Here is a 27,765-nt window from a genome sequence, read left to right as displayed (position 1 = left end):
AGCTGTATGATTTTGGAGATGCAGAAAGAAGCCGAGCTTTGTTTTCCACAACTCCTCAACAGCTCCTGCAGGAAGCCAACATTTCACTGGTCCAAAGCTGTGCTGCTGAACACTGTGCTGTGCTGCATCTCTCTGCTCACTGCTGCTCTAAACCTTCTCGTCATCATCTCAGTCTCTTACTTCAGGCAGAAATTAACTTCTCAGCTGAAATTGTAGTTTAAGTCTTAAAAACCAATGGAATTAGTGAAGACATTTTTACATTATTAATGTGTAATATATTCTTTTTTTCTCTCTCCTTAGGCAGCTTCACACACCCACTAACATCCTCCTCCTTTCTCTGGCTGTCTCAGACTTTCTCACTGGTCTCCTTATGCTGCCACTAGAAATAATTAGAAACACGGCCTGCTGGGTACTTGGTGATCTTATGTGTTCTGTTTATACTTATCTGACAGCCGGTCTTTTCTGTGCTTCAACTTGGAACATAGTTCTCATTTCAGTTGACCGCTATGTAGCTATTTGTCACCCTCTTCATTACCCCACCAGAATTACCGTGGCAAGAGTCAAACTCTGTGTTTGTTTGTGTTGGTTTTGTTCAACCTTCTACGGCAGTCTTTTAACAAAGGATGTTCTAATTAAGCCGGCCAGGTATAATTCCTGTTATGGAGAGTGTGTGTTTGTCATTAATGATATTGCAAGGTTTATTGATCTTGTGTTATCTTTTATTTTTCCAGTATCTGTTATCATAGTTCTTTATATGAGAGTGTTTGTGGTGGCTGTGTCTCAAGCTCGTTCCATGCGCTCTCATGTTACAGCTGTCACACTTCAGCGTTCAAGCAATCAAGCAAACAAATCTGAACTGAAAGCAGCCAGGAACCTTGGAGTTCTTGTAGTTGTGTTTCTCGCATGTTACCTTCCGTTTTACTGTTACTCTCTTATTGAAGTAAATGTGATCAATGACTCATCTACATTTTTTCTGATCATTGTGTTTTACATTAACTCGTGTCTAAACCCACTGATGTATGCCCTTTTTTACTCTTGGTTTAGAAATGCTGTTAAACTTATTATCACTCTGCAGATTTTTAAGCATGACACTAGTGAAGCAAACATGTTTTAAAAAGATAAGGAAATCCACTCTACTAACAATTGAAATCAATAAATCAATAAATTCAGAAATCTGAAAATGAAAATTTTGACCTTGTCACAAATGAGGAAATATAGAAAATGTCATTAAAGTATGATAGTGTTGCGGCAATGTATTTTATTATTTCTTATTTTTATTTGATTATTTATATTATATGCCACTTCCGAGAAGGAAATTGCCAGTAAAATTTCATGAAGTACTTTTTTAAAGGTACTAATACTTTTTACATAGACTTTATCCAGCTTTTGGCTCAGTGTGATTAAGAATGTGTGGGGATTATATCATTTTAATATCATGTTTATTCATTCATATCCTTTTTATTCGTTTATATCCTTTTTATTAAGCTTTGAGTAGCGGCATTTGATTAAAACATTTATTCAATATATTACACATATAGTTTCAGTTACAGAGGAGTTGGCTTTCTGTCTAGTAAGAGGTTATAAGCTTTAGTTGGCGAGGTGAGACATGAGACAGAGTGCACTGAGATGTCTCGACCTCAGTGCGAGACACACACAGTTTGCCTGCACACACACACATAGTATATAGACTCATATTTTGCTTGTAACTGCATTTTGTGCCTGCATAAGTGACAGTTTTTTGTAGGATGTGGTTCTGATGTTCCAGAGATAAGCGAGAGTAAGAAGATCAACAGGAAGCACCTGGCGTCAAGACGGAGAAAATGCTCTTTTTGAATGTGTCAAAGGTTGTGGTTATTGTAGTTTATGCATGTTATGTATCTGCTTTGACGCATGAAGGGGCATAATAATACATAAAACATTCTGAGTAAGCTTTCTTTGGGGGATTCATGCTGAGGATTGTGATGGTGTATTTCCTCCACATAAAATCATTGTTTTGACGCACTTGGACTTGTGGTCGTTTGTCTCTCACCTCAATCACGAATCGGGACAAATGTTAACTTTAGTATTGTCTCTCTGTCTGTTGCTATTATCATTTACCACTGTTATACTGGTTTCATAAGTACCATATTACCATGTATTTTATTTTTAAAGGGGCCTACAGAAATAGGTCATACCATAAAAATAACTTTCTATCCAAATTTAAAGGTTTTCCAAAATTATGTTAACATTAACTGGAAATGACAAGTAATGAAAATAAGACAGATGTATAAGCAGGCTTAAGCTTTTATTACTCATTTTATATAATTATCTATATACAACAATAATAAAATGTAATGTAAGAAATGTAACAATAGCTGTGTTTTAAAAATACATTTTTGCCATTGAAAAGACTGTTTAGGGCTTAGTGGTCATAGTTTTGTTAGGTGTTTGTTGTCCCGACACCAATATTTGTATAATTATACTCCTATAACGACAACTCCTCACACAGTGTGTATGATGTCATCATAGACAGACTGGCTGCCTATTCCAGCAAAATAAGGTATAAATAAATGCAAATTAAACAAGATGTTTTATAGCTAAAACTTTGAGAAGCGTTACACAACAATTTTATTACATTGTGTAATAATGTATTAATGCATGCTCAATCATCCAGGTAAGAAAATCCCAAAATGCTGATTCTGTTCGTCTGGACGTAGTATTTTCAGTGAGAGAAACATTTCGTCACTCATCCAAATGACTTCTTCAGTCTCAGCTGACTGCACGTTTCCCCATTCTTATAAAAAGTACATTTTGCATAATAACTCAATCTAGCGCCACTGGCAAAAAATGAGCTTTGAGGTCAGTTTCTTCATCATTAATATGGTAATTGTTATGACCATTAATAATAATAATAATAATAATAATAATAATGGATTGGATTTATATAGCGCTTTTCAAGGCACCCAAAGTGCTTTACAATGCCACTATTCATTCACTCTCGCATTCACGCACTGGTGGAGGCAAGCTACGGTTGTAGCCACAGCTGCCCTGGGGCAGACTGACAGAAGCGAGGCTGCCATATCGCGCCATCGGCCCCTCTGGCCAACACCAGTAGGTGGTAGGTGAAGTGTCTTGCCCAAGGACACAATGACCAGGACAGAGAGCCCAGGGATCGAACCGGCAACCTTCCGGTTACAGATACGCTTCCCAACCCCCTGAGCCACGGTCGCCCCAACAACCACAGATCAAAGACAATGATATTGATCATTCATCACTGATCAGTGACAATGGCCATGAGTACTATTCTCAGAGAGTTGGGGAATGGTTGCAATCACAGCATTACAAGATCTGTCCACCTCAATTCAAAGAAGGTCTTTTCCTTTTTCATGTATATGGCCTCCTTGACTCCTCACTTTCTTCCTGTTCAGGATGTGTACATCCTCATCATTGAAAGAGTGTCCACTGTCTATCTCTCCTGTTGTACAATCCACTTAGGCAGCGGTTGTTTGGTTTTCACAATGTATAAATCATGGCGATCCTCTTGGCTCTTGACAGCGTACACTGTATTACTCTGTTCGTGTCAGGGGATTCGAACCTTGGGGTGCACCACTTTTTGGCACAGCTTGTGTTGAGGTTTAAAAGCCACAGAGACGCGGTGTTTAGAGATAATGTTTCTCAACTGTTTCGATAATCCTGACACATAAAGGATCACTAAGGGTTTTCGCTTAGACAGCAGTTGTCTTTCTCTCCTGGATCGCCTGGAGCTTTCTTTAGGTGCCTTCCCAGCTTTGACAAATGTCTCACTGGGATAACCACATTTACTCAGGGCCTCCATGATATGACGTTCTTCTGCTGGCCACTGTATGTCTGGTGATGGTGTTTGCTCTGAGAGTCAAACCTTAAAAACTGATCCGTATGTATTGGTTTAGGGTACACATTGACTTTTAACTGTCCCCCATTACTGATGAAAGTCTCACAGTCTAAGAAGCCTAACCTGTAATTTTTCTTATCCTCTCTGGTGAACTTGATGTGTTGGTTCATCCCTTGATATGTCCAGATTTGATTTTCACCCAGGTGTCATCCACATACTTGAACCAAGTAGGGTTTCAGCAAAAAGCACAATCATAGCAGTTCCTTTATACCCTTTGTGTGGATACAATCTTTGTCTGTTCAGCAGTTGGGAGTTAAATTCTCAACATCATGTGAGCACCAGCCTGATCATGAACTGTGCTGTGGCCATCAACACAACTTAGAGTCAGTTGTTTTCCCATCTTTGCAAATACATTTTTGTACAAGACAGTTCAAATTACATACCAATAATTGACAGAGGTTAGATGACTGGAAAGACAAATTTTCCATCACACCAACCACATTCATATACATTTTGATGGTCCTCAAGACATTGAAAGACTTCAGCTTAGATAAAGGCTAAAACTAAAACAATGGCATTAACAGTAAAAAATGACTACAGGGGGATTATTTTGGAATATCAGAGATCAAGCGGTGCTTTTGGCATGAGAAAAAAAAGTTCTATTTAGGGTCTAATTAAAATAGAATTTCGCCAGGTGGTTATTGTCCTTAATGTACCATTTGTGTATTATAGAGCGGGAGAAACAACTGCTTCACACAGGGTTCATAGTCATGATCTGGCTGACACTGTCAGCAGAAATGGAAAGGGAAATACATAAAAACTAAAATAACAACAATATACAAAGAATAAAAAACCAGAACAGCTTTACAAAGAACCACAAACTACATTTTAGAACCAAGATAAAAAGACGATAGCTAAAACTAGATAAGCTTCTCAGATAAGCTTGACATAATGAGAGCTTGAGAACAATGTCAAATAGCAAAAAAAGTTTTTTAGGGTAAAATAACACTATAGGCTTGACAGCCACAGCTGGATTTATTGCCCCCACCTCACAGTCAGTGATGTCAGAGTTGGTTTGGAGTCAAAATGTGAGGCAGAGTGAAAAGCCTAATGCCAGAGCTCCAGAAACCCTGATGCTTATAAGATTCAAGATTAAAGATTCAAGAGCTTTACTATCAGTACAGTGGTCTACACAGTATACCAGGGGTCTCAAACTCAAATGAGCCGCGGGCCACTTCTGGCACCGTCATCTCATTGGAGGGCCACTTTAGTGTCCAAGTAGTACAAAAAAACAAAAACGAAAACACCCACTAATATTTCTTAAAACGTAGTGGGTTTTTTTTTAAAAAATTTAATTCCAAATATTGTGTAACAAGACAAAATTGCAAACATGAATGCAATTTTTTTCCTCACTCTTAACTATCTGAAGCCTTTCAGTTTCAGTTTCATTTGTCATACGCAAGTTAGCGCAGGGTCAACATTGCAATGAAATGTATTTGACCAGAAGACAGTCACTCAGCAGTATAGTACAGTATAGTACAGTAGTTTCATTGAACTACCAAATAAACAGCTCTTTCTGGCCAGACACGTGGCAGCACTTTTGCTACAATTTTGTTTGTATTTAACAAAATAAAAATGCAGGCATAAGTGTACACATTAGTTTTCGACTGCAAGTGAAAATTGTTTTCTTTCCAAATAAATCTCTCACTGAACTAACACAGGCCTCAACATGTTTGCACTCTCTTCTTACCTCGGCCAGGTCCGCGGCTCCGAACCGTGGTAAGGAGACCTCTGGCTATTACTTTGGGTTCCGTGTCGGGCTCGTAGCCGGGAACTAGCTTTACTGTCTACGTTGCAAGCGAGAGACAGAAAGAGGCTTTGAAAGGCTGCTGCAGCAGAACTTTTTTGTTTCGCAGGAAAACACGAACACAGTGTAAAGTCGAGTCTTAATAGCTTACTGGGCTCGTCAGGCACTCTTTTTGGCTGCAGTGGTTATTTTTATATTTACATGCTTCCATCTCCCGTTTCTGCTCGGTAGCACCTGTACTTTTCACTTTCCTTTTTCTCCCTCCCTCACGCTGTCACGAAATTAATATATTGTTAGTGCTTATTTAGTGCATATTGTTACTTGTTTTTAATGTAGTCTAAAAGGGCCAGCTCTGACTAGAGTCTGAGCCAAAACGTACTGACAGGAAACTGCATGCTTTTGCAGAGCATATGAGGTGCAGAAAGAAAGTGAAACTAAGTGTTGGATCGAAACTTAAAGTGTGCGTGACGTCTAGAGGAAGTATATATGTACATCAGGCAGGCTGCTGCTGCTTCAGAGCTGTGTGTGCTCAGTCTCCTTTTTTGGAAATGTAAAATTAAAGATCATTTTTTGAGTTAGACCACTTTGAGCCATGTTTTTCTTTGCCACCAAAAGAATGCAAAGAACTGAATTTAATAATTGGTGCAGTGACCCGGATTCTTTTGCGGCTGAGAGGACTAATTCGGAGCTTAAGGTACAATCTGATATGAGGCGGACAACAGACCAGTCTAAAAAGATTTAAAGGTAGGCACAAGCCTGTTCAAAGTAAAAGCAAAATTGTGCATATTGGATGAAATCTAAATTATCTGTTCACCGAGTTGATGATCGTCACCGTCAAATTGGCTCAGTAGTGGCGAAATTAAAGTCAATTATAAAATCTGTTAAGTAGATTTCGGGTGACATGTCCATGGTAATTTTGAGTGAAGTAAAGTAAAGTCTAGGAATATTTGATAAAAGCTTATTGTTGTTAATGATAAAGTGAAGTTTAAAGTTGATGTGTTGAGTGTAATCTTTTCAGCCAAGTGAAAAGAGATTAGAGAGTAGGTAATTGGACATTGGTTTCAGGGTAGGAGTCCCTTTTGGTCAGAAGGCTGGGCCTGGACATCAGTAAACTGGGTGTTAGAGTCCCCAGTAATGTTTTTAAAGTTATTTAAATTAATCTAGGACGGCGGTGTGACCCCCAGGAGTGCACACAAGTTCAGAGGTGAGAACCTCCCCCTTCGCTCCGGTATCTCAGTTGACCACACTGCCAAGACTTGGGACCTTGGTTAATTGTCAGTGGTCAGGGACCACTTTAGTGCGCTGTTTGGTTGAAGAAGCGGGGCTTCAGGCGTGACCACTTCAACGTGGATTGACCGGTAAAACTTTAAGTAAAGCTTCAGGCCGCAGTTAAATACTGGACGCTAGTTAAGTGGAGTTATTGGTCAAGCTGCGGGGAGCGCTTTTAAATTAACATAGGACTCAGAAATCTGGCCCCTTTGTCCCGGACAGAGAAGGGTGTATTGACCAGCAAGGTGGGCAAACCTGGGCTTAGAGGCTTTTAAATTAAGTCAAAATGGTAGGATGACTAGTACTAAAGGAAGATGATGTGAAGTTGTGATTTGGAAAGGAAAATTATTTATCTTGGCAGTCGGTGTCTTTATAAATGTGTGAATGTATAAATGAAGTGTAAAATTGTTATTTGGATGAATGATTAAAGGTGCACATTGTTTTGAGAGAAAAGGGTGTGGTATGTGTGTGTGTGTGTGAGACGATTATCTTTTAAGGAAGCTCAGGGAAGTGTGCAAAATGCTGATGAAAGTATTGTGTGAATGATGCTACAAAACTGAGCTGAAAGAATGGTGATATGTGTGGAAAAACTGTTAATTGTCCTCAGGATTTGTGCCAAAAGAGCTCTGATAAGCACATTGAAGATTTTGATGTGAGTGCTTGCAAATGCAAAGAGCTGAGTATATTTAAGTGTGTGCATGTGTACACGGAATCCAAAGTACCATCAGGGTGCACACCCCACCCCTGGCGTCATTGCCCACCTCTCAATGTTAAATACACGTAGACATTGAGGGCCAGCAGGAGGGACCATGCGCTTACCTGCTGCTCTCTGGCAGGTAGCTCCATGCCCTCCTGGGTTTTAAATGCACCTTAGAACACACATGCATCAACACTACAATGAGCGGGTGGAGGGAGGTTTGGAGTCTTCTCTCACCCCCATTCTCTGCGACCTGCTGGAGCGGGGGGGCTAGGAGGAGGAGTTGGCCGTCCGACTGCGGTCTGGAGTGTGGGGCCTCCCTGCTGCTGCGGAGTCGGGGCGGTCTGCCTCCCCCCACCGCAGGGAAAAGGGTAACACCACCTGGGTCTGGGTGCAGTTCCCCCCCCTCTAGGGGCAAGGGTACCTAGACCCGGTTTGTAGAGTACGCTTGGGGAGTGTGATCGTGTGTACAGCGTCTCTTTATGTCTGTCTCCACGTTGGGTGAGTGTGGAGTAAGTGTATATGAGAGCATGAGGGTGGGAATGGATGTTTGTATCTGTGTGTGCCTGTATTTCTGTGTCTATATGTCAGGTTGGGTGTCAGGCGCCACCTCTCTGGGGACATCTTAGGCCCTCCAAGGTATGGAGGCCTATCTCCCCCTACCACCACTTCCCCTGCCAGTGGCGGACTCCCTCAGACGTCGGTGCGTTGGTGGTTCTTTGTGTCCGGGGATGGGCCTCCAAGGTATGGAGGCCTATCTCCCCCTACCACCACTTCCCCTGCCAGTGGCGGACTCCCTCAGACGTCGGTGCGTTGGTGGTTCTTTGTGTCCGGGGATGGGCGTCCAGGTACACACCGGCTCACTCCTTGGCGGCCGCTTATCGGGGCCTGGAGCCTGGGGCTCGCTCGGGCCACTTCGGAGGTGGGGTGCCCCCGGCCTCTCGGCCTGGGGCTCGGTCACTCAGGCACGGCTGGCTGCCGGCGGAGCTCACGGGCGCGTCACTGCAACTCCCCCTGGCTTCTGCTCCGCGGCTGCTGAGTGAGCCCTCATCTGGGACTCTCCTCAGCTCTTTCTGGGACAGTGGCGCAGCTGCCCCTCTGTTGGTCTTCCTTGGTCTCTTGTGTTCTGGGGGCCTCTGGATGTCTGGAGTTTTGATCTCCTCCATACCTGCTTCATGCCCTGGAGGACGGGGCTGTGGCCCCCCCACACCCTCTAGCAGATTATTACATGAAGGAACCTTTTAAAAAACAAAAAACAAGCGCGTCCATGCTCACAGGTGTACACACGGGTGATCACACCCACAAACTACACCCTTTTTGGCTCCTACCTCAAAGCACACTGTGTTCTGTTGATCTTATGTGCTGCACAATAATGTTTAACATTTAGTATTTACTGTCATATTCCCATATATCATTGTGATGTTGTTTATTCTATTACTCTTGTTCTGTTCTGCTTGTTTTCTTTTTTCTTTCTCAGCAGGTGACCCAGGTGATTGATATATGCATTTTTTTTCTGTTTTTCTTCTTTTTTTTCTTTTTCTGCTCATTCTGTTGGTTTTTGGTTTTTGCCCTTCTCCCCCGTCCCTCTTCTCAGCTGTTTCTCTTTCCCTCTTTCTTTCTCCCCTTCTTTCCCCCAGTCAAGTCTGTCCCATGTTCAGTAAGTGAAAATAAAATAAACAATAAAAGGTGAATCAAATGGACCATTATGGCAAGGCTGGGATGGTCAATTTGGTAAAGTAAATCCGTTGGGCATCTTTCTTTGCCTTTAGACAACAATTCTGATGGCAAAAGAGCCAAACGGGACAGGCAAAAAAAAAAAAGAAAAAAAAAAAGTGTGTGCATGTGTGTGTGTACTGAGGGTCCATTCTTTTTATATTAACACGTAGCAGAGTTACATAGGGTCTATAGACTGTAAATATAAAATAAGAGTTCGGTTAGGTTGTAGATGAAAATTTACTGAAGAGAAGAGTGTGTGTGTGTGTGTGTGTGTGTGTGTGTGTGTGTGTGTGTGTGTGTGTGTGTGTGTGTGTGTGTGTGTCTGGCAGGAAGTGAACAAGCTTGCATGCCCATAAAAGGAAACTGGCTGATATGTGGAGTGTGCAATCAGAGAGAGAGAGACGTGTTAAAAATCTAGGTAGTGTTAAGAAATGGTAATGAAAATGATATTAAATAAATGTTTTAGTGTGTCAATACAGGTGGACTCTTCTCAACTTGAAAACGTGAGTACAGCGGCAAAATGATAGATTAACAGAATTGGGACGAAAACAGGCCAGGCTTTGGCTTAAAGATTTGACAGCTTCACCTCTCATTCTGTCCTCATCCTGAGAAGAAGCTTAAAGGACAGTCAGTCTCCTGATGAAGACAGAAGACAGACAGAACACCGTGTACTCGAAGAATTAACAGCAGGCAAAAAGACAGTGCAACTGACCTATAACACTGAAGACTCCAGCAGCAGCATGTAAGGAAACACTTGATGGAACATGCACTCTGAATTACAAGCTGGGAAGTTGAACAGTGGGATGACTGTGCAAAAGCACTGGACAGTACTGGATACTGAGTTTCATATTTGCCATGCTGGGAGATATCCTCCAAGAAAAGACTGAAAAGATCAAGAGAGAAGGAATGGAGAGAGGAAACAGCTGATTTGGGCCTGTGTTGATCTGCGAGGCCACACAGAAAACTGTGAGAACAGGGACGAGGATCAGTGAGAGGTGAACCGAGACATGATGCAGTGAAAGCATGTGGGAAATTGGATTGAAGATTGAGACTGAACTCATGGAGGTTTAGAAATGTCCAGAACATCACAACAGAGAGGTAAAAAATAAAAAAATAAAAAAAAGAGAGAGAGAGAGATAAAGAAATAAATAAACTAACAATTATTGAATTGAACAATTGAATAGAAAAGACACATATACAAATTGTTACATGTGAAATTATTTTTAAGAAAGAATCAGAAGTGAGACAGTTTGAATCCACAGCTCAGTGCAAAGATGCATGAATTAAACCTGATTATAAAAACACATCAAGGCAATGAAGACCAGCTTACACTCAATATTAATCTGAATACAAATACATACACGCAATGAAGACATGCTTACATTCATGAATGCGAATACATGACATAAATGCTAAATGGTGGAGATTTAACACACTTAAGTTTGAAGTTGAGGAATAACTCAGGGAGTTCCATGAAAATAGAGGGATTTTTGTGAAAAGGAAAAAGGATAAACCAGTGATTGGAAGTGTAAAGTAGTTTTAGAATAGTGAATTAGAAGTGCTTTTGTGCCAATTGAGCAAAACAAGTTATTACTCTAGAAAGAAAATAAAATAATAATTTAATTATGTGGTAATGTTTTAAATATGCATTTCTCTTGTCAAGGCAACTTCTTATGAGAGGAGAGAGTATGAAAATTAGCTGAATGTGTGGCGACAAAAAAAAAAAAGAACTGAAGCTTCCTTTCTGGCTGTGAAAGAAACATGTGTCATGACCCTGTGCCTTCTCGGCTGACTCTGTATGGCTACAAGTGTTTTTGTTGTGCTGCATCTCTCTCTCTCCCCTCCCGCGCACTGCGCTCTACCGGGGCGGAGTCGTGACGGCTCCAGCCCCTGGCTCGGACACCTGCAAGCAATCATCTCACCCACTTCTTAAGGCGGCTGCTGAGAGTGCTTCCTCGCTGGATTATTGTGTAACACTCGTCAGTGTCATCACCTATCTGAGCCGTTTTTCGAGTTTCTGTCGTGCCACTACTTACCTGCCTTTCCTCTCTGTGCTAGAATTCTCGCCAGCCTGAGGACCGCCGTTGGTGAGCTAAAGCCGGAGTCCGAGCTACCTGAGCTTCAGTGGATTTTGTACCTAGCCCTCTTCTTCCCGTGCCTGTGTTCCCCGGAGACCCTCTTCCTGTGCCCCCTCACCCGTATATATTCGCACCTGGTGTCTGTGTGTGTAAATAAATCACGAACTTAAGTGACGGTCTGCCTCCGAGTCCCTCCTGAGCCTGACAACATGTCTGTGAATGAGAAGAATTGCTTGGTAAAATATATAATGGTAAAATACAGGATAATTAAATAAAGTGGTCAGGTCTGTGACTAAGTGCAGTATTCCAGATTTGGAAAAGAAATTTAGAATTTAGTGATGATCGATTGTTATAATGTTTTTAGAAAGGGCTTAATGGGAATTAATGTTAATGTTGTGCAAAACTGTGTGGCTTTTAACAAGATTTTCTGTGTATTTAGCAGGTGAAATTATGTCAGTTGACCTCAGAGTGTCAGGATGCTGAAGAACCTGAGGCCAACATATTGTTAGATTAGTAAGCAAAAGTTTTCTCTGATTAAGATTTTTGGGGTTGTTGTTTTATTGATGGGTTGATTCTGTCAGTTAGGTTTGGCTTGTTTTCTTATTTCAATAGAGGGAGTTTTATTAAACATGGACATGTCTATAATGGGCCTTTATAATTGTAACAGTGCACTTAGGGAAATCGTGGCAGGTGATTATGTTTTGTGTTTTGATGAGCTAATAATCAGCTCTCTTTTTCTCATTTTTGTTCTAAGCAGGCCTGCAAGATTGAATTAACAGCGCTGTAAAAGTTTTGGGAGAACAAATTTAAGATGACCTTTTCCAGATTACAACTGGCTGAGGAGAAGGCCATCTGTGTCGATCTGATCAGGTTGTAAGATAATAAAGAACTCTTTTCCAAAAACAAAAAACAAAACAAAATAAAACAAATGAATGAGCTCATGTTGCTGAGGGTGGAGAATTTGATTATTAGTCTCCACTGTCAGCAAATATCTTGAGTGAATGACTGAATGTGTGACTGAAATGTGACCTGACACTGAGACAAAGACGGGACCAAGGTTAGGATGCGAAGGGGGAATGCTTTGCTTTGTTTTGCTTTGCCATGAGCAGGAGGAGAAGAGAGAACGGAGGGGAGACTGAAAGGTTCACATGAGAGTTTGGAGCTGCAGACTTTTTTGGGTCGCTGATGTCTGCTTTAAGAAAATTCTGTTTTATTGACTGGGTTTAGATTATGGTAGTACATTATATAGTTGGGAAGATGCCAAATGCTAAAGGGGAGAAAATGTTGGACGTTACTCATGTTACTATTAACAAAAGCAGGCCACCGTAGAAGTCAATTAAATTTTATAGAGAAAGATAGTTACAACCAAAGTAATATATAGAAAAATAAAATAGAATAGGAAGTTGTTGACCTGTCCTTTATGGGCTGAACTGTCATTGCTTGCTGTACCGGAGGAGTTGGTGAAGATGATGGCTGAATAGGTGGCTGAGCTGATGATAAGGCTGATGAGTCGTCTACCAACTGAGCTATTGACTGGGCTATGGATTGTGAGGCTGAATGCGATGGAGGTGACGGCTGGGCAGCTGACTCAAAAAACACAGCCCCGGTATAAACAGTCACAAGGTCTGGCGAAACAGACAGAGTGTCTTTTCCACTCACCACAGCAACTCAGAAGTCTCGGGACCCGGCTGTGGCGATGGGCGTCGGCGGCGTGAACGTCGCTTCCTTCTCGGGGATAGCTCCGACCGGCCGGGTAATTCCACATCCGGCGGGCCGGGCCGCAGATTGCCCGGCGGGCAGTGCAAAACATTCACCACCGGGCTGGGTCGGGAAGCAGTAGCGGCTGGAGGTGAAGGTGCAGTTCTTTCAGAAGGAAGTCCTGTGCAAGCGGGTGAAGAGAGTCCAGTAGCCAGGGGTGAGCAGAAATTAGCTGCTGTAGCCTGGCTTCTACAGCGCGGTGAAATTCCTCTCCCTCACGTTCAAGCCACAGGTTAACCAACCTCGAAACAGAGTCAATCACTTCCTCCCGAAACTCCTGGGAAGGTGCGGATAATGCTGGGTCCATGTTTGGTCGGCTCGTACTGTCACGGCTGGGGCAGCAGTCATGTTGTGGAATGAAAGGAGGACCCAAAATGCAGGCAGCCGACTGATGATATGAGTGAGGTTTTATTTACAGGTGACAGTGGCAGGAACAGGCAACGAATCATGAGACATACTAACGGAAACCTAAACTGGGAAAACTAAAGAGCAACTAGAAATCCTCAGGGCACGGGGTGAAAAGCAGAGAGATGCAGACTGACGGAGGATACCAAAAACGCAGAGATACACAGATGAACGCAGACGAGCCGACAATGAACACAGACCGACACCCACTAAATATACACACACAAGGTAATCGGGTAATCACACACAGGAGGGAAGAACAGCTGAACCCAATACACATGAGGTCCGGAGGAGACAATCTGAACACAATGACAACAGACACAGACTTTCAGAACAAAACAGGAAATCTAGAACCTAAACCGGACACAAGGGGGGAGGACACAGAATAACTAGAACAGAAGGACATAATCATAAAACACAAAACGCTGGGCCAACGACCCAGCACCATGACAGAGGGGAGAAGAGACGGTGAGAAAGGGGGGAAGAAAGAAAGAAAAACAAACAAAACACCTGGATCACCTGTATGGAGAAAAAAAAACAGAAGAGAAAGCAAACAAAAAAAGAGCAGCATAATAAACACAGCACCATCACAATAAACTAGCTAGCAGTAGATAACAGTAGATACTGAAAATAAACGATATTGTGCAGCACGCAAGATCGACAGTGCACAATGTGCTTTGAGGCAGCAGCCAAGAAAGGTGTAGTCGCGTCTGTGAACACCCGTGTGTACACCTGTGTGTACACCTGCGTGGATCAGCATGCTTGTATTCCAAAGGTTTCTCTATGTAGCGATCTGCTAGGGAGTGTGGGGAGCCATAGCCCCGTCCCCCAGGGCATTAAGCAGGTATGGAGGAGATCCAGGCCCCAGATATCCAGAGGCCCCAGAGTACAAGGACCCGAGGAGGACCACCAAAGGGGTGTGGTGAGGGGAGATAGGCCTCCGTACTTTGGAGGGCCTGCGATGTACCCAGAGAGGTTGAGTCTAAGACCCAACCTGACATATAGACACAGACAAACAGGCGCACGCGGACACAAACGTGCGTTCCCACCCCCATATACACAACCAAATACTCGGCACTCACCCAACGTGTAGACAGACACAAATAGACACTGCACAGACAGTCGCACTCCCCAATCATACTCTATATCCCGGGTCCAGGTACCCTCGCCCCCAGAGGGGCAAGCCGCACCTAGACCCAGGAGATGTAACCCTTCTCTCTGGGGTGGAGGCAAGCGGACCACCTCCTTATCTGCAGTAGCAGGGAGGCCCCGCATCCCAGACCCCAATCTGACGGCTAACAGAACCGGGGTGAGTGAAGACCCCAAACCTCCCTACGCCCGCTCATATGTAGTGTTGCTGTGTGCTGTTCTAAAGTGCATTTAAAACACAGGAGAGCATGGTTCCTGCTTCCTCTCAGAGAGCAGCCCGGCTCCTCCCGAAAACCCTTAGTGTCTATGTGCATTTAAAAAGGCTACAGTCTTAAAGGGCTGTGCTTGTAACACTCTGCCTTCATATTAAATATATTTTTCATATTTTTTTACAACTATTTCTTCACATCAATATGCGGGCCGCAAGTAGAGGTGACGTGGGCCGCAAATGGCCCGCGGGCCGCGAGTTTGAGACCCCTGCAGTATACAGTGTACCAAAATGCTGTTTCACTCTAAGCCGCATGGTGCATTTATAAATATATAAAGGATATATCTCCAAGAGATATAAAATTAGGAATTATAAATGAATAACATGCTAAGTTTCAGTAAGACCTTAGTAGTGGTTTCCAGTATGATCCGCTGTTTTTGTTTACAGTTCCTGTTCAAACAGTGTTCTGCCACACAAAGGATGTCCTACAGTTGCCTCCATCCTGTAGACTGCTGCCATCTGTGGCCACAGTTGGCTGTCATGTCTGGAAGCTAACTTCACTACAAGCCACTGGAATCAACAATTTGTGCGATGGGCATGTCTGTGTCCTCTTACGAAGAATTGAACCTCTGCAAACTGTGGGGGAAACAGCTTGTTAAAGTTGTTTGCTCATTGCAGAGTGTGGATGAAACCTGATGTTAATTGAGGTCACCATAACAAGACAATAATCTAACTATAATGAGCAATATTAATACCAGGTTAATGACAAAACTATTTACCAATTGTGTGTGAGACAGTGAGTATAAAAAAAAGTTGTGTTGCGTTAACAGGTTTGGTTGAGAGAAAGAGGAGGCTCCTCATCTTGAAAACTGAAAGAGCTTGGTGAGAAGGTGGAGAAGGCCATGAGGACTCACATGCAGGACTCTGAATTAGGAAGCTTCACAAGCAATTTATTTACACAGTTCACCGAGCGTATACACAAATCTGCAGAAATAGTGCTATGTACAAAAGTGGGGTGATGGGGCTCCAGGGAAATCCAGGGAAACAGACTTTCGCTCTTCTTGCAACAATCCACACACATGATCAGGCTCTCTTTCTCCGACACTCACCACACGGGAAACGGGAAAACAGTCCTGGGAGTCTGTACACAGGGAAATGTTCGGTAGTTCAATGCTCAGAAACACGAAGGGAAAACTTAGCTGGCAACTTGATGACACTAACGCGAGTCAAACACAATGATCAAGTGAAGAACAGCAGTCATCGTCTGGTTTAAATGCTGGTTGCGTTAATAAGCCTCAGGTGCTTCCTCCTCCAAGGGGCGTGGGCCGAGGGCGTGAACCCCGGCGAGATACAGGAAGAGAGAGAAAGAGAGGAGGCGAGAGAGAGAGAGAGAGAGAGAGAGAGAGAGAGAGAGAGAGAGAAACAGCTGATGAGCGCCCTGCTGATCCCCCAGGCTGTGACAGTATCAATAATATACAAATCTTCAATGCTGTGAATGCCCCTGTCGTACCAAGTTTTGATAGTTTATCATTCCAGTCCTTTAGCCATAAAGGGATGGCATTAAGATTTGCCGCCCAATAATACGTGTGCAAGTTTGGCAGTGAAAGCCCACCTATGTGTTGGTCTTTCCATAAATTCTTTTCCTGTGTGAGGTGATTTATTATTCCATAAACAAGAAGAAAACATTCGATTTAATTACTTGAATAAAGTCTTGATGCATTCTCAATCATCCAGAAAAGTAAATCTCCAAAAGTTGATTCTGTTCATCTGGACGTAGCGTTTTGTGAGAGAAACGTTTCGTCACTCACCCAAGTGACTTCTTCAGCTGACTGCAGGTTTCCCCAATCTTATTAAGAGTACATTTGCATAATGACTGAAACCAGCCCACTGAAGGGACAATGGGCTGGGAGGTCAGTTCCTTCATCATAATTATGCAAATTCTCATGACCACTGATCAACAACCACTGACCAAAACCCACTGACCAAAGACCAAAAAAATCTAAATCTTGAGCCCATAAAAGAGGTCAAAGTAACAGAACTCTACTCAAGGTTGACAAAAAAACTATACTGATAACTCAAACAAGCTGACTGTTAGGTTTAATGTATGTATTGTAGGTTGCCATTTAGAAAGCTAGAATGCTTCTGTTTGCTATCTCGGTAACCTAAGCATATGACTACGTACATGACTTTGATAAGGGGAACAAGCAGCCTTGAGAAGAACAGATTCTACCAACAACAATCTGGGAGAGCTGCACTCCCATCATATAACCACACACAATGTATAATCACGCTTGCACAGCACAATCACACTTTGTATCTAGTTATAGTAATTTCTCATAGGTAATACAGCAACAAGCTTTATGAATATTCATGTGTATAACCAATAAAAACAACCTGCAGGGGGAAAGCAAGTTGAAGTGGGTTGGAGACAGCTGCTTCCCCCTCGCGAGTGAAAACTTGAGCTCTGTGTGACCTTGTTCCTGAGTGAGTTTCTGTTTTATCCAGCAGTATCAGGGGTAAAACTCTGACACTGACCTAACTAAACACGATGAAGGGGAAACTTAAATAGTGGCTGATTAGCCCACAAAAACACAAAAAGGGGTAAAAACACACAAAGCCTAACTGAAACTAACATAACAAACTAATTCTAAACCAAAACCAGTTATTCACTGTCCTTTAAATTAATTCCTATATTTAAAGACAGACAAATGTGAATCCAGTGTTATGTATAAGCCTCTACACTGATATTGCCACTGTGTGGCTGAAACTGCAGCCATCACACTGACAAAGAATATCCATGCCTCATCCCCATTAGAAAATTGAATGGACCACTTAAGAATATTGAGGAGGAGAGTAAAAACAACCATGGTCCAGAAGAGCTTGGTCGTTTTTACTCTCCTCCTCAATATTGAACCCTTAACAGACTCCATTAATTTTCAGTACACTCATAATGTCATGGTACAGAACCTGAATCATTGCTTTAAAACCTGGGCTGAAAGCAAAAAGCACTCAAAGTTTACCACAAATATTGGTGTTTAACCCGGTCAAAAGTTTTTTGTTGGTCTATAAAAATGAGACCAATATCTATGTCCAAAGAGCTAGAGATTTTCAAAATATCTTGAATTAAAGTGATATTATCACTTATTAGTCTGCTTGTTTGGTCTCCATGAATGACAGAAGCCATCATATCCCAAAGTTTAGTCCCCAAGGCTTTGGAAAGAATCTCACAGTCTGAACACAGAAAAGAGACTGGTTGCCAGTTTTTCAAATTGCATAGAGCTCCCTTCTTTGGTAGCAGAGTAATGACCACTCTTCTACAGCTCAGAGGCAGAAAGCCTCTATGCAGACTATTCGTGATAACCTCCAGCAAATCCTCATCCATCACCGACCAAAAAGATCTGTAAAATTCGACAGGAAGACCATCTATGCCAGTGTGATGCCTGTTGTACTCCTTAGCATCTAACATCCTCTTCAACTTTTCTACCTTAGTGAACATAATGATGTCGGGCCAGGTAGGATCCAGAAGAGAAGGAAGTATTAGCACTGTGGTGCAAAGCTGAGCTGAGCTGTTCTGTAACCACTCTGAAGGGGGATAGATCTATAGTCAAGAAGAGCCAGATAGGAATCCCTGGCTTTTTTAACAGTTTGAACAGCCAGTACCAATACTCTTTGGGAACCTTGGACTGCTGGTGAGATGCTTCAATCTATATGATCCATGACCCATATGTAACTGCAAAAATGCCAAAGAGATGTCATGAAAACTGAGGGCCATTATCTTCCAAATGACTTCCAAAATACCATGGTTTGCAAAAATAGACCTTAGATGTACAATGGCATTTAAACACAATATATAATCATATATAATGTAATGTGTAAAGACTTATATCAAATGATAAAAATAGATTTTACAGCGTCACACCAACAGTCACAGGACATGCTTTGACCTTTTTCCATTAAATGTAAATACCTGAATCAGTCACAAAATTATTGTCAACTGCCATAAATTATTCATAATTATCTGCCCATACTGACCATGGAACACCAGTATGATGAAACTTAAGACTATAGTTTATGAAAAGTTGAATGAGTTGTTATAAAAATTACAAATGGATAAATTCATGGAAGATGATATGCTTTATCTAAAACATGAGTAAAGATGATTTGGTAATGTGACTTTAAGTTTGTACAACAAATTAATTTATGTTCTGACTAAGCTATTGCAACCTTTGAAATAAGATCTCAAAGGATTATTTACACTCATGAAAACTTCTTTTTCCATATGACTATCCAGTTGCTGAGTTTGCAGGCAGTTTTTTTTTTTTCTCGTATGTGCATCGAGACTTGGTGAGGGATGGTGAAGGAGCTCAGACCCTGGTTCAGCCCGGAGAATTGTGGAGTTAAAATGTATTCATGGTGAAATTTACGAATATCCTACGAATGGGTCTATATGGTTCTGTGCGGCCTACACACAGTTTAATGCTTATCCTATGCCCTGAATTGACGAGCTCCGGGACTGATTGGGCACTGCTCTTTTTTCACAACACTAGATTTGACCAAGGGATACTGGCAAATTAACTAGTCTCCAGAGTCTAAGGAAAAAATGACCTTCTACATCTTGTATGGCTTTTGCCAATTCATTTTCAGCTCTGCTTGTTCAGAGCCAGGCCACTTTCCACTTTCTCATGTACAGGGTGCTGCAACCGCACATGCATGTGCTGCTGCCTACTTGTATGACATTATCAAAGACAATGACACCTGGTCGGCGCATGTACAGATGATGGCCATGATGCAGGAGTCTCTGAGGCAAGCGGGGCTCTTGGCTGCCCCCAAAAAGTGTGCTTTGGACATACGGAGGTACAGTATTTGGTGTACCACTTGGGGATGGGCAGGTGCACCCTCAAACAGGAAAGACAGCGGCAATCGAATCCTGCCAGACCCCCAAAACCAAAAACAGAGGTGAGGCGGTTTTGGGGGGCTGGTCAGCTGCTATCACTTTATTTACTGACCAGCCCCCTTACCTACCTGTTTTGTCAGCAAAAGGATCAACTGTCAGGGTCCTGGGTCTGAGCGACCCAGGATCCCTGATCAGTTATGGACTAATATTATAATATATATTTTGTATTGCTGTCCCTCGTTATCCCTGCTTGTATGTGTGTGTGTGTATGTGTTTCTGCGGGCGCCTTCAGGCCTGGTGGGTGTGGCCTTGCTGGCGGACTGGCCACACCCGAGCTGGTCTGTTTGTGAGTGTGAGCTTACCAAGTGAACTGAGGGTACTAACTACTGCCTCTATTTTCCCAGGAAGGATTGCTGGATGAGAGGGCAGCAGACACAGAGTGCACTGGCACTAGGGAGCAGGCACATGGGCACAAACACTGGGAGAAGACACGGAGTGGAAGTCGGGAGCACACGGGGATGTATTATTGTTGTGTATCAGTTCCATCACTGTAAATAAACGCACTGCTTGTACATAGAGCACCGCGCCTGGGTCCTCCTTCTCCACACCCCCCACGGTTTGCCATGCCGAACCGTGACATCAACTGTGTACAGCAAGAAGTTGTCTGAGCGAAAGAGTGCTTGGCGATCCAGGGGGTGACCAACATTCAAGTTCAAGATAGAGAGAGAGTTACCTCCTATTAGTATTGTTACCTCCTATTAGTTAGAAGGGACAGTGTGTTTGAGTGTGTATGCATATGGGTGTTTGTGTCCATAGGCTGGTGGATACTGATGTCTCTGTACCAGATGGCCTTTCAAACCTCTGCTCAGACCATTCCAGTGCATTAATAATGTCACTGCCTTAATTGCATTGGTATCCAGCTCTGCAATTGTTCAAGTTCAAGGTGATCAGTGGGTGTGTGTGTGTGTGTGTGTGTGTGGCACGGTGTGATTTATGGCTGAGCTGCAGGGGAGGTGTGGAGGGTTCAGCGGAAGTGCCAGGTCATGCTGCCTATTATCAATTAAACACATCTCCCTTAATTTGTCTCAATATTACTCTAGGAAAGTCTACCTGACTAGGTAGAGTTAAACTGAGTGTATGGAGTCCTGTGGGGGGTTCTGCCATAACCATCTTGTTACACTAGTATGTAAGTAATCAAAAGACCTCATCATCATCAACCCACTGTCATGGTCCTGGGTCGTTGACCCAGCGTTTTGTGTTTTGTGATCATTTTCCTCTGTTCTAGTTCTTCGGTGCCCTCCCCCCTTGTGTCCGGTTCAGGTTCTAGATTTCCTGTTTTGTTCTGAAAGTCTGTGTCTGTTGTCATTGTGTTCAGCTTGTCTCCTCCGGTCCTCATGTGTATTGGGTTCAGCTGTTCTTCCCTCCTGTGTGTGATTACCCGATTACCTTGTGTGTGTATATTTAGTGGGTGTCGGTCTGTGTTCATTGTCGGCTCGTCTGCGTTCTATGGTGTTCCGTTCCTGTCTCTGCCCCACACCCCTTTTGTATGCTCTCAGGTTTGTCATTTAGTTCTGCCAGTTTAGGTTTCTTCAGTTGTTTTCTCATGCTTCGTTGTCTGTTCTGCCACTGTCACCTGTAAATAAACCCTCACTCATATCATCAGTCGGCTGCCTGCATTTTGGGTCCTCCTTTCCTCCAACACCACACGGCTCACCCCGCCAGCCGTGACAGTACAAGCCGACCAAACATGGACCCAGCAGCATCCGCACCTTCCCAGGAGTTTCGGGAGGAAGTAATCGACTCCGTTTCAAGGTTGGTCAACCTGTGGCTCGAACGTGGAGAGGGAGAGGAGTTTCACCGCGCTGTAGAAGCCAGGCTACAGTAGCTAATTTCTTCTCACTCCTGGCTACTGGACTCTCTTCACCCGCTCGCACAAGACTTCATTCTTAACGAGCTTCACCTCCAGCCGCTACCGCTTCCCAACCCAGCCCGGCGGTGAAGGTTTTGCCCGGCCCGCCGGAGGTTTTGCCCGGCCCGCCGGAGCAGTCGGCAGGGAGGAAGTGACGATCACGCCGTCAGCGCGTCACCCCACAGCCGGATATTAGGACTTCAGAACTGCCGGCTGTGGTGAGTGAGAAGGACCCTTTTTTGGACTGTGGGACAGTTTATTCAGGGGCCTTGTTTTGTGCAGCAGATGACAAGGAGAACTGTTTGTTGCCTGTTCATTCTCCTGCTCAGCTGTCTTTACCCCAGTTAGCTTCCCAGCCAGAAGCTCAGTTAACTGCCCAGCCGTCACCTCCATCTCATTCAGCCTCACTACCCATAGCCCAGTTACAGTCACAGTCAGACTTATTAGACACCATGTTACAGTCCATAGCCCAGTCAATAGCTCAGTTGGTAGGAGACTCATCAGCCTTATTATCAGCTCAGCCATCGTCTTCACCAACTCCTCCTGTACAACAAGTTGAGTCAATCCAACCCGAAAAGAACTACACTGAACAAAAATATAAACGCAACACTTTTGTTTTTGCTCCCATTCCCCATGGGATGGACGTAGAGACCTAAAATCCATTCCAGATACACAATATAACCATCCCTCCCAAACAGTGGTCACAAATCAGTCCAAATGTGTAGTAGTAGTGGGCACATCTGCTATATTGAGATAATCCATCCCACCTCACAGGTGTGCCACATCAGGATGCTGATCTGACATCATGAGTAGTGCACAGGTGTACCTCAGACTGCCCACAACAAAAGGCCACCCTGGAATGTGCAGTTTTTTGCGCTATTGGGGGTCTGGGGACCCAGAAGCGGTCAGTATCTGGTGTGACCACCATTTGCCTCATGCAGTGCAACACATCGTCGCATGGAGTCTATCAGATTGTCAATTGTGGCCTGTGGAATGTTGGTCCACTCCACTTCAATGGCTGTGCGAGGTTGTTGGATATTCGTGGGAACTGGTACACGCTGTCGTATATGCCGGTCAAGCACATCCGGAACATGCTCAAAGGGTGACATGTCCGGTGAGTATGCTGGCCATGCAAGAACTGAGACATTCTCAGCTGCCATCTGCCCTGAACAATGTGAACCATGATTCATCCGTGAAGCGCACACCTCTCCAACGTGCCAGATGCCATCGAATGTGAGCATTTGCCCACACAAGTCTGTTACGGCGACGAGCTGGAGTCAGGTCAAGACCCCGATGAGGACGACGGGCATGCAGTTGAGCGTCCCTGAGACGGTTTCTGACAGTTTGTGCAGAAATTGTTTGGTTGTGCAAACCAATTGTTCCAGCAGCTGTCTGGGTGGCTGGTCTCAGACGATCTTGGAGGTGAACCTGCTGGATGTGGAGGTCCTGGGCTGGTGTGGTTACACGAGGTCTGCGGTTGTGAGGCCGGTTGGATGTGCTGCCATATTCTCTGAAACGCCTGTGGAGACGGCTTATGGTTGAGAAATGAACATTCAATGCGCGGGCGACAGATCTGGTTGACATTCCTGCTGTCAGCATGCCAATTGCACGCTCCCTCATTGCTTGTGGCATCTGTGGCATTTTGCTGTGAGACAAAACTGCACATTCCAGGGTGGCCTTTTGTTGTGGGCAGTCTGAGGTACACCTGTGCACTACTCATGATGTCAGATCAGCATCCTGATGTGGCACACCTGTGAGGTGGGATGGATTATCTCAATATAGCAGATGTGCCCACTACCACACATTTGGACTGATTTGTGACCACTGTTTGGGAGGGATGGTTATACTGTGTATCTGGAATGAATTTTAGGTCTCTACGTCCATCCCATGGGGAATGGGAGCAAAAACAAAAGTGTTGCGTTTATATTTTTGTTCAGTGTATTTTTCAACTGTTCATTCCAAGCAGAGAGACAAACCACCCAATATTGTAATCAGTCCTCAAAAGCTGGCCAGTTCAGAGACTGTGAGTGTGACTCTGGACCCCTGGAGGTTAAGAAGCCAGCTGAGGACTGCACCCGGCTGTCGCTGCCTGAGCTGAGTCAATGCTCTGTGCAGCTGCAGGCTGCTTTGTGTTTGCCAGAGGCCCGTGCGCCTGCTGGCTCTGATCCATCCCTGCCAGAGGCCCGTGCGCCTGCTGGCTCTGATCCGTCCCTGCCAGAGGCCCGTGCGCCTACTGGCTCTGATCCGTTCCTGCCAGAGGCCTGTGTGCCTGCTGGTTCAGCCCTGCGTGTGCCAGGGGCCCCTGTGCCCGCTGGTTCAGTGACTATTTCCGCTGGGGGTTCTGGAGAGCCCGGCCAGCACTTTCCTGTCTCCGCTGGAGGGTCCGAGGGGCCCATTCAGCCGCCTGTCTCCGCTGGAGGGTCCGAGGGGCCGGTTCAGCCGCCTGTCTCGTCAGCTGGAGGGCCCGAGGAGCCCGTCCAGCCTCCTGCCTCGTCAGCTGGAGGGCCCGAGGAGCCCGTCCAGCTGCCAGCTGCAGCCTCATCATCCTCGCCGGCTTCAGCTTCATCTTCGCCTGGTCCGGCATCTGCATCCTCAGCGTCGCCTGGTCCGGCTTCAGCATCCTCAGCGTCGCCTGGTCCGGCTTCAGCATCCTCAGCGTCGCCTGGTCCAGCCTCTGCTTCTGCCTCGCCTGGTCCGGCCTCTGCTTCTGCCTCGCCTGGTCCGGCATCTGCATCCTCAGCGTCGCCTGGTCCGGCCTCTGCTTCTGCCTCGCCTGGTCCGGCCTCTGCTTCTGCCTCGCCTGGTCCGGCATCTGCATCCTCAGCGTCGCCCGGTCCGGCTTCAGCATCCTCAGCGTCGCCTGGTCCGGCCTCTGCTTCTGCCTCGCCTTGTCCGGCCTCTGCTTCTGCCTCGCCTGGTCCGGCCTCTGCTTCTGCAGGGGCCACGCAGCCTTTGGGTCCCGAACCGCCGCCTCGACATCGGCGGTCATCTGCCAGGCCGCTAGTTGGGCGTCATCGTCGATATGGACGACCTTCCAGACGCCGCCGCTGCCTTCCGCGTGGCCGGCCTCCAGACTTGTGTCACTGCCGCCGTTGCTGTCCGCACGGTCGGCCGCCTGAACTGTTTCCTTGTCGCCGCCATTGCTGTCCGCACGGTCGGCCGCCTGAACGGTTTCCCCGTCGCCGCCGCTGTCGTGTGCACGGTCGGCCCCCTGAACTGTTTCCACTTCGCCACCGCTGCCTTCCGTGCAGTCTGCTTTTGGATCTGTGTCGCCAACGCGGCCGGCCTCAGACGATGAATTGTCCTGGACTTCTGAGTTGTCAGCCTCCAGGCCGGCCTCCTGAACTGTGTTTTGTTATTGAACTCCAGCATGTGTGTTTGTGTTTTGGACAATTCACTTGGTTCGCTGGAGCTTGTTTTTGTTCGGTGTTGGTCAGTCAAAAACAAAGGAAGTTGCAATCTCATCAAAAATCAGCGATACAGGTCACACAGAAAAAGACCACAAATACAGACACCTGCAGAAACACTGGCAATGACACTGCCAACCACAGGTGCCATAATACCCAATTAACTGGTATTTGTAATATAGACTAACACTACATTAGATCAGCTTAATATAATGAACTAACTAGAACTAACTAACAAACTTTATAAATTACAAATTTGTTCCATTTATTCCGCCCTAGTCCGTGGGTGAGAGAGTTCCTCCCAATGTATGGTTTTCATGCTGGTGTTGCTTCAGCCCCTGGCTCTTTCGAGCACTACACATCTGATGCAAACGTCAAAAGATTTAAGATTTATCAGAAATAAGTACAGTATCATAGCAAACAGACTGCATGAAAGTGCCAATGAAACCTTGTCTTGTCAAAAAACTAATAGCAGACTGATTGCATGTTGTTGGACTTGTTTTCCCATTTCATCATTGGACCCAATACAGTCATTTTTACCAGAAAAGTTAAAGCAAATGGATATGAAGAAATAGTTGGTTAACAAAGTTGCTGTTCTAGCCCTGTACCATCAGCATCTGTGGTAAATACACTTAAAAAAAAAAGAGAGAATTACCTCCGATTAGTATTATTAAAAAAGAATATGGTTTGAAGCTGATTAATAATTGTGACCCTTGTGTATTAAGAAGATATTAAACCATGACAACTTCTGTAGTGACAAGCTGTAGGACTGGTTTTAATAGTTCAAATAAAGAAGACATTAATACGCTTTGCGTGACATAGTGAGTCTGACAAAGTGGAAGTGCCGATTGTGCGCAAAGAAATAGGAGGGACAGTGTGTTTGTGTGCGCGTGTGTGTACGTGAGTGAAGACGAGGGGATTGGAGTGGGGGTTGATAAATCCACCCTACGGCTCTGATCACAGAGCAGCAGGAGCTGGACATGCCTAATGGAGATACAGAAAGTGCCCGCGCTTTGTTTTCCACAATTTCTCAACAGCTCCTGCAGAAAGCCGACACTTCATTGGTCGAAAGCCGTGCTGCTGAACATTGTGTTCTCCTGTATCTCTCTGCTCACTGCTGCTCTAAACCTTCTCGTCATCATTTCAGTCTCCCACTTCAGGCACAGATGATTTTTTTTATTGACAATAATGAAATGCAACTGATAAATATCTCTGTTTTTAATTTTTACTTTCGTTTTGTTAGATAAATAAATATCTTTGTCTCAGTTATCACTGTTAAGTTGAATAGGCTTCTTCATGTCTTAATAATGAAACATTTTCACTAAGATGGTTTTAACATGATTGACAAAACATTTTCAGTGCAGCTGTCAGCAGTCTTATTTTCATCCTAATCTTACACTTCAGACACTTCAAACTGAAATTGCTTAGTGATGAGTGGAATCAATTTTGCATGTTCTTGGTGTATTTTAATCACAACTGAAATATTTTATTTGCCTCGATTGAATCATGCCTTATTAATAGGACTTTTTCACTGATGGAATTTTTACTGAAGACCTTTTGAAATGATGAATTACTTTTTTTTTTCTCTTTGTAGGAAACTTCACACACCAAGTAACATCGTCCTCCTCTCTCTGGCTGTCTCAGACTTTCTTGTGGGTCTTCTGTTGATGCCAGCAGAAATATTAAGAAGCACGACCTGCTGGGTACTTGGTGATCTTATGTGTTCTGTTTATTGGTATCTGATGGGCAACATTATCTGTGCTTCAATAGGGAACATAGTTCTAATATCAGTTGATCGTTATGTGGCTATTTGTGACCCCTTGCATTACCGCACCAGAATTACTGTGAAACGAACCAAACTCAGTGTGTGCTTATGTTGGTTTTATGCTATTTTCTACTGGAGTCTTTATATAAAGAATATCCTGATTGAACCGGGCAGGTATAATTCCTGCTACGGAGAGTGTATGTTTGTCAGCAGTGATATTGCAGGGATTATTGACCTTATTTTAGCTTTTATTGTTCCACTTTCTGTCATCATAGTTCTTTATATGAGAGTATTTGTGGCGGCTGTGTCCCAAGCTCGTGCCATGCGCTCTCATGTTACATCTGTCACACTTCAGCATTCAAGCAATCAAGCAAAGAAATCTGAGCTGAAAGCAGCCAGGACTCTGGGGGTTCTTGTAGTTGTGTTTCTATTATGTTACTCTCCATTTTACTGCTATTATCTTGCTGAAGAAAATGTGGTCAATGATCCATCTGCATCTACTGTTATCATTATTTTTTACATTAACTCTTGTCTAAACCCTTTGATCTATGCCTTGTTTTACCCCTGGTTTAGAAATGCTGTTAAACTTATTGTCACTCTGCAGGTCTTCAAGCATAACTCCTGTGAGGCCAACATACTATAAAAGACTCTGAACTCTTCTCCAACTAATTTTTGTCATTATTTTCAGCTGTTAGATTTTTTTGGTTTGTAAGCACCATTTTATGTCAGTCATATATAGGGATGGGTACCGGTGTCCGGTGCCATGATGGCACCGGTTCTGACATAAACGGTAGTAACCAGACCGAAAAGCAGCGCACATTTCGGTGCTTTATTTCGGTGCTTTTTTTTCCTG

At 44.2% G+C, this 27,765-nt stretch overlaps 1 protein-coding gene across 1 annotated transcript; it reads left to right on the top strand.

Moving 5' to 3' along the window:
- Positions 1-18: 18 nt before the first annotated feature.
- Positions 19-27,555, top strand: LOC308410450 (trace amine-associated receptor 13c-like; the record flags this gene model as incomplete). Its single annotated transcript, XM_080903784.1, has 2 exons — positions 19-185; positions 26,742-27,555. The coding sequence occupies 2 exons, from the start codon at positions 19-21 to the stop codon at positions 27,553-27,555; spliced, it is 981 nt and encodes a 326-aa protein (XP_080759910.1).
- Between the last annotated feature and the right edge of the window lie 210 nt (positions 27,556-27,765).

The sequence above is a fragment of the Rhamphochromis sp. 'chilingali' genome (assembly GCF_963969265.1).
Source record: "Rhamphochromis sp. 'chilingali' genome assembly, chromosome: 14".
NCBI lineage: Eukaryota > Metazoa > Chordata > Actinopteri > Cichliformes > Cichlidae > Rhamphochromis > Rhamphochromis sp. 'chilingali'.
Note: the sequence above shows the minus strand (reverse complement) of the source record. Positions and strands in the feature narration are given on the sequence as shown.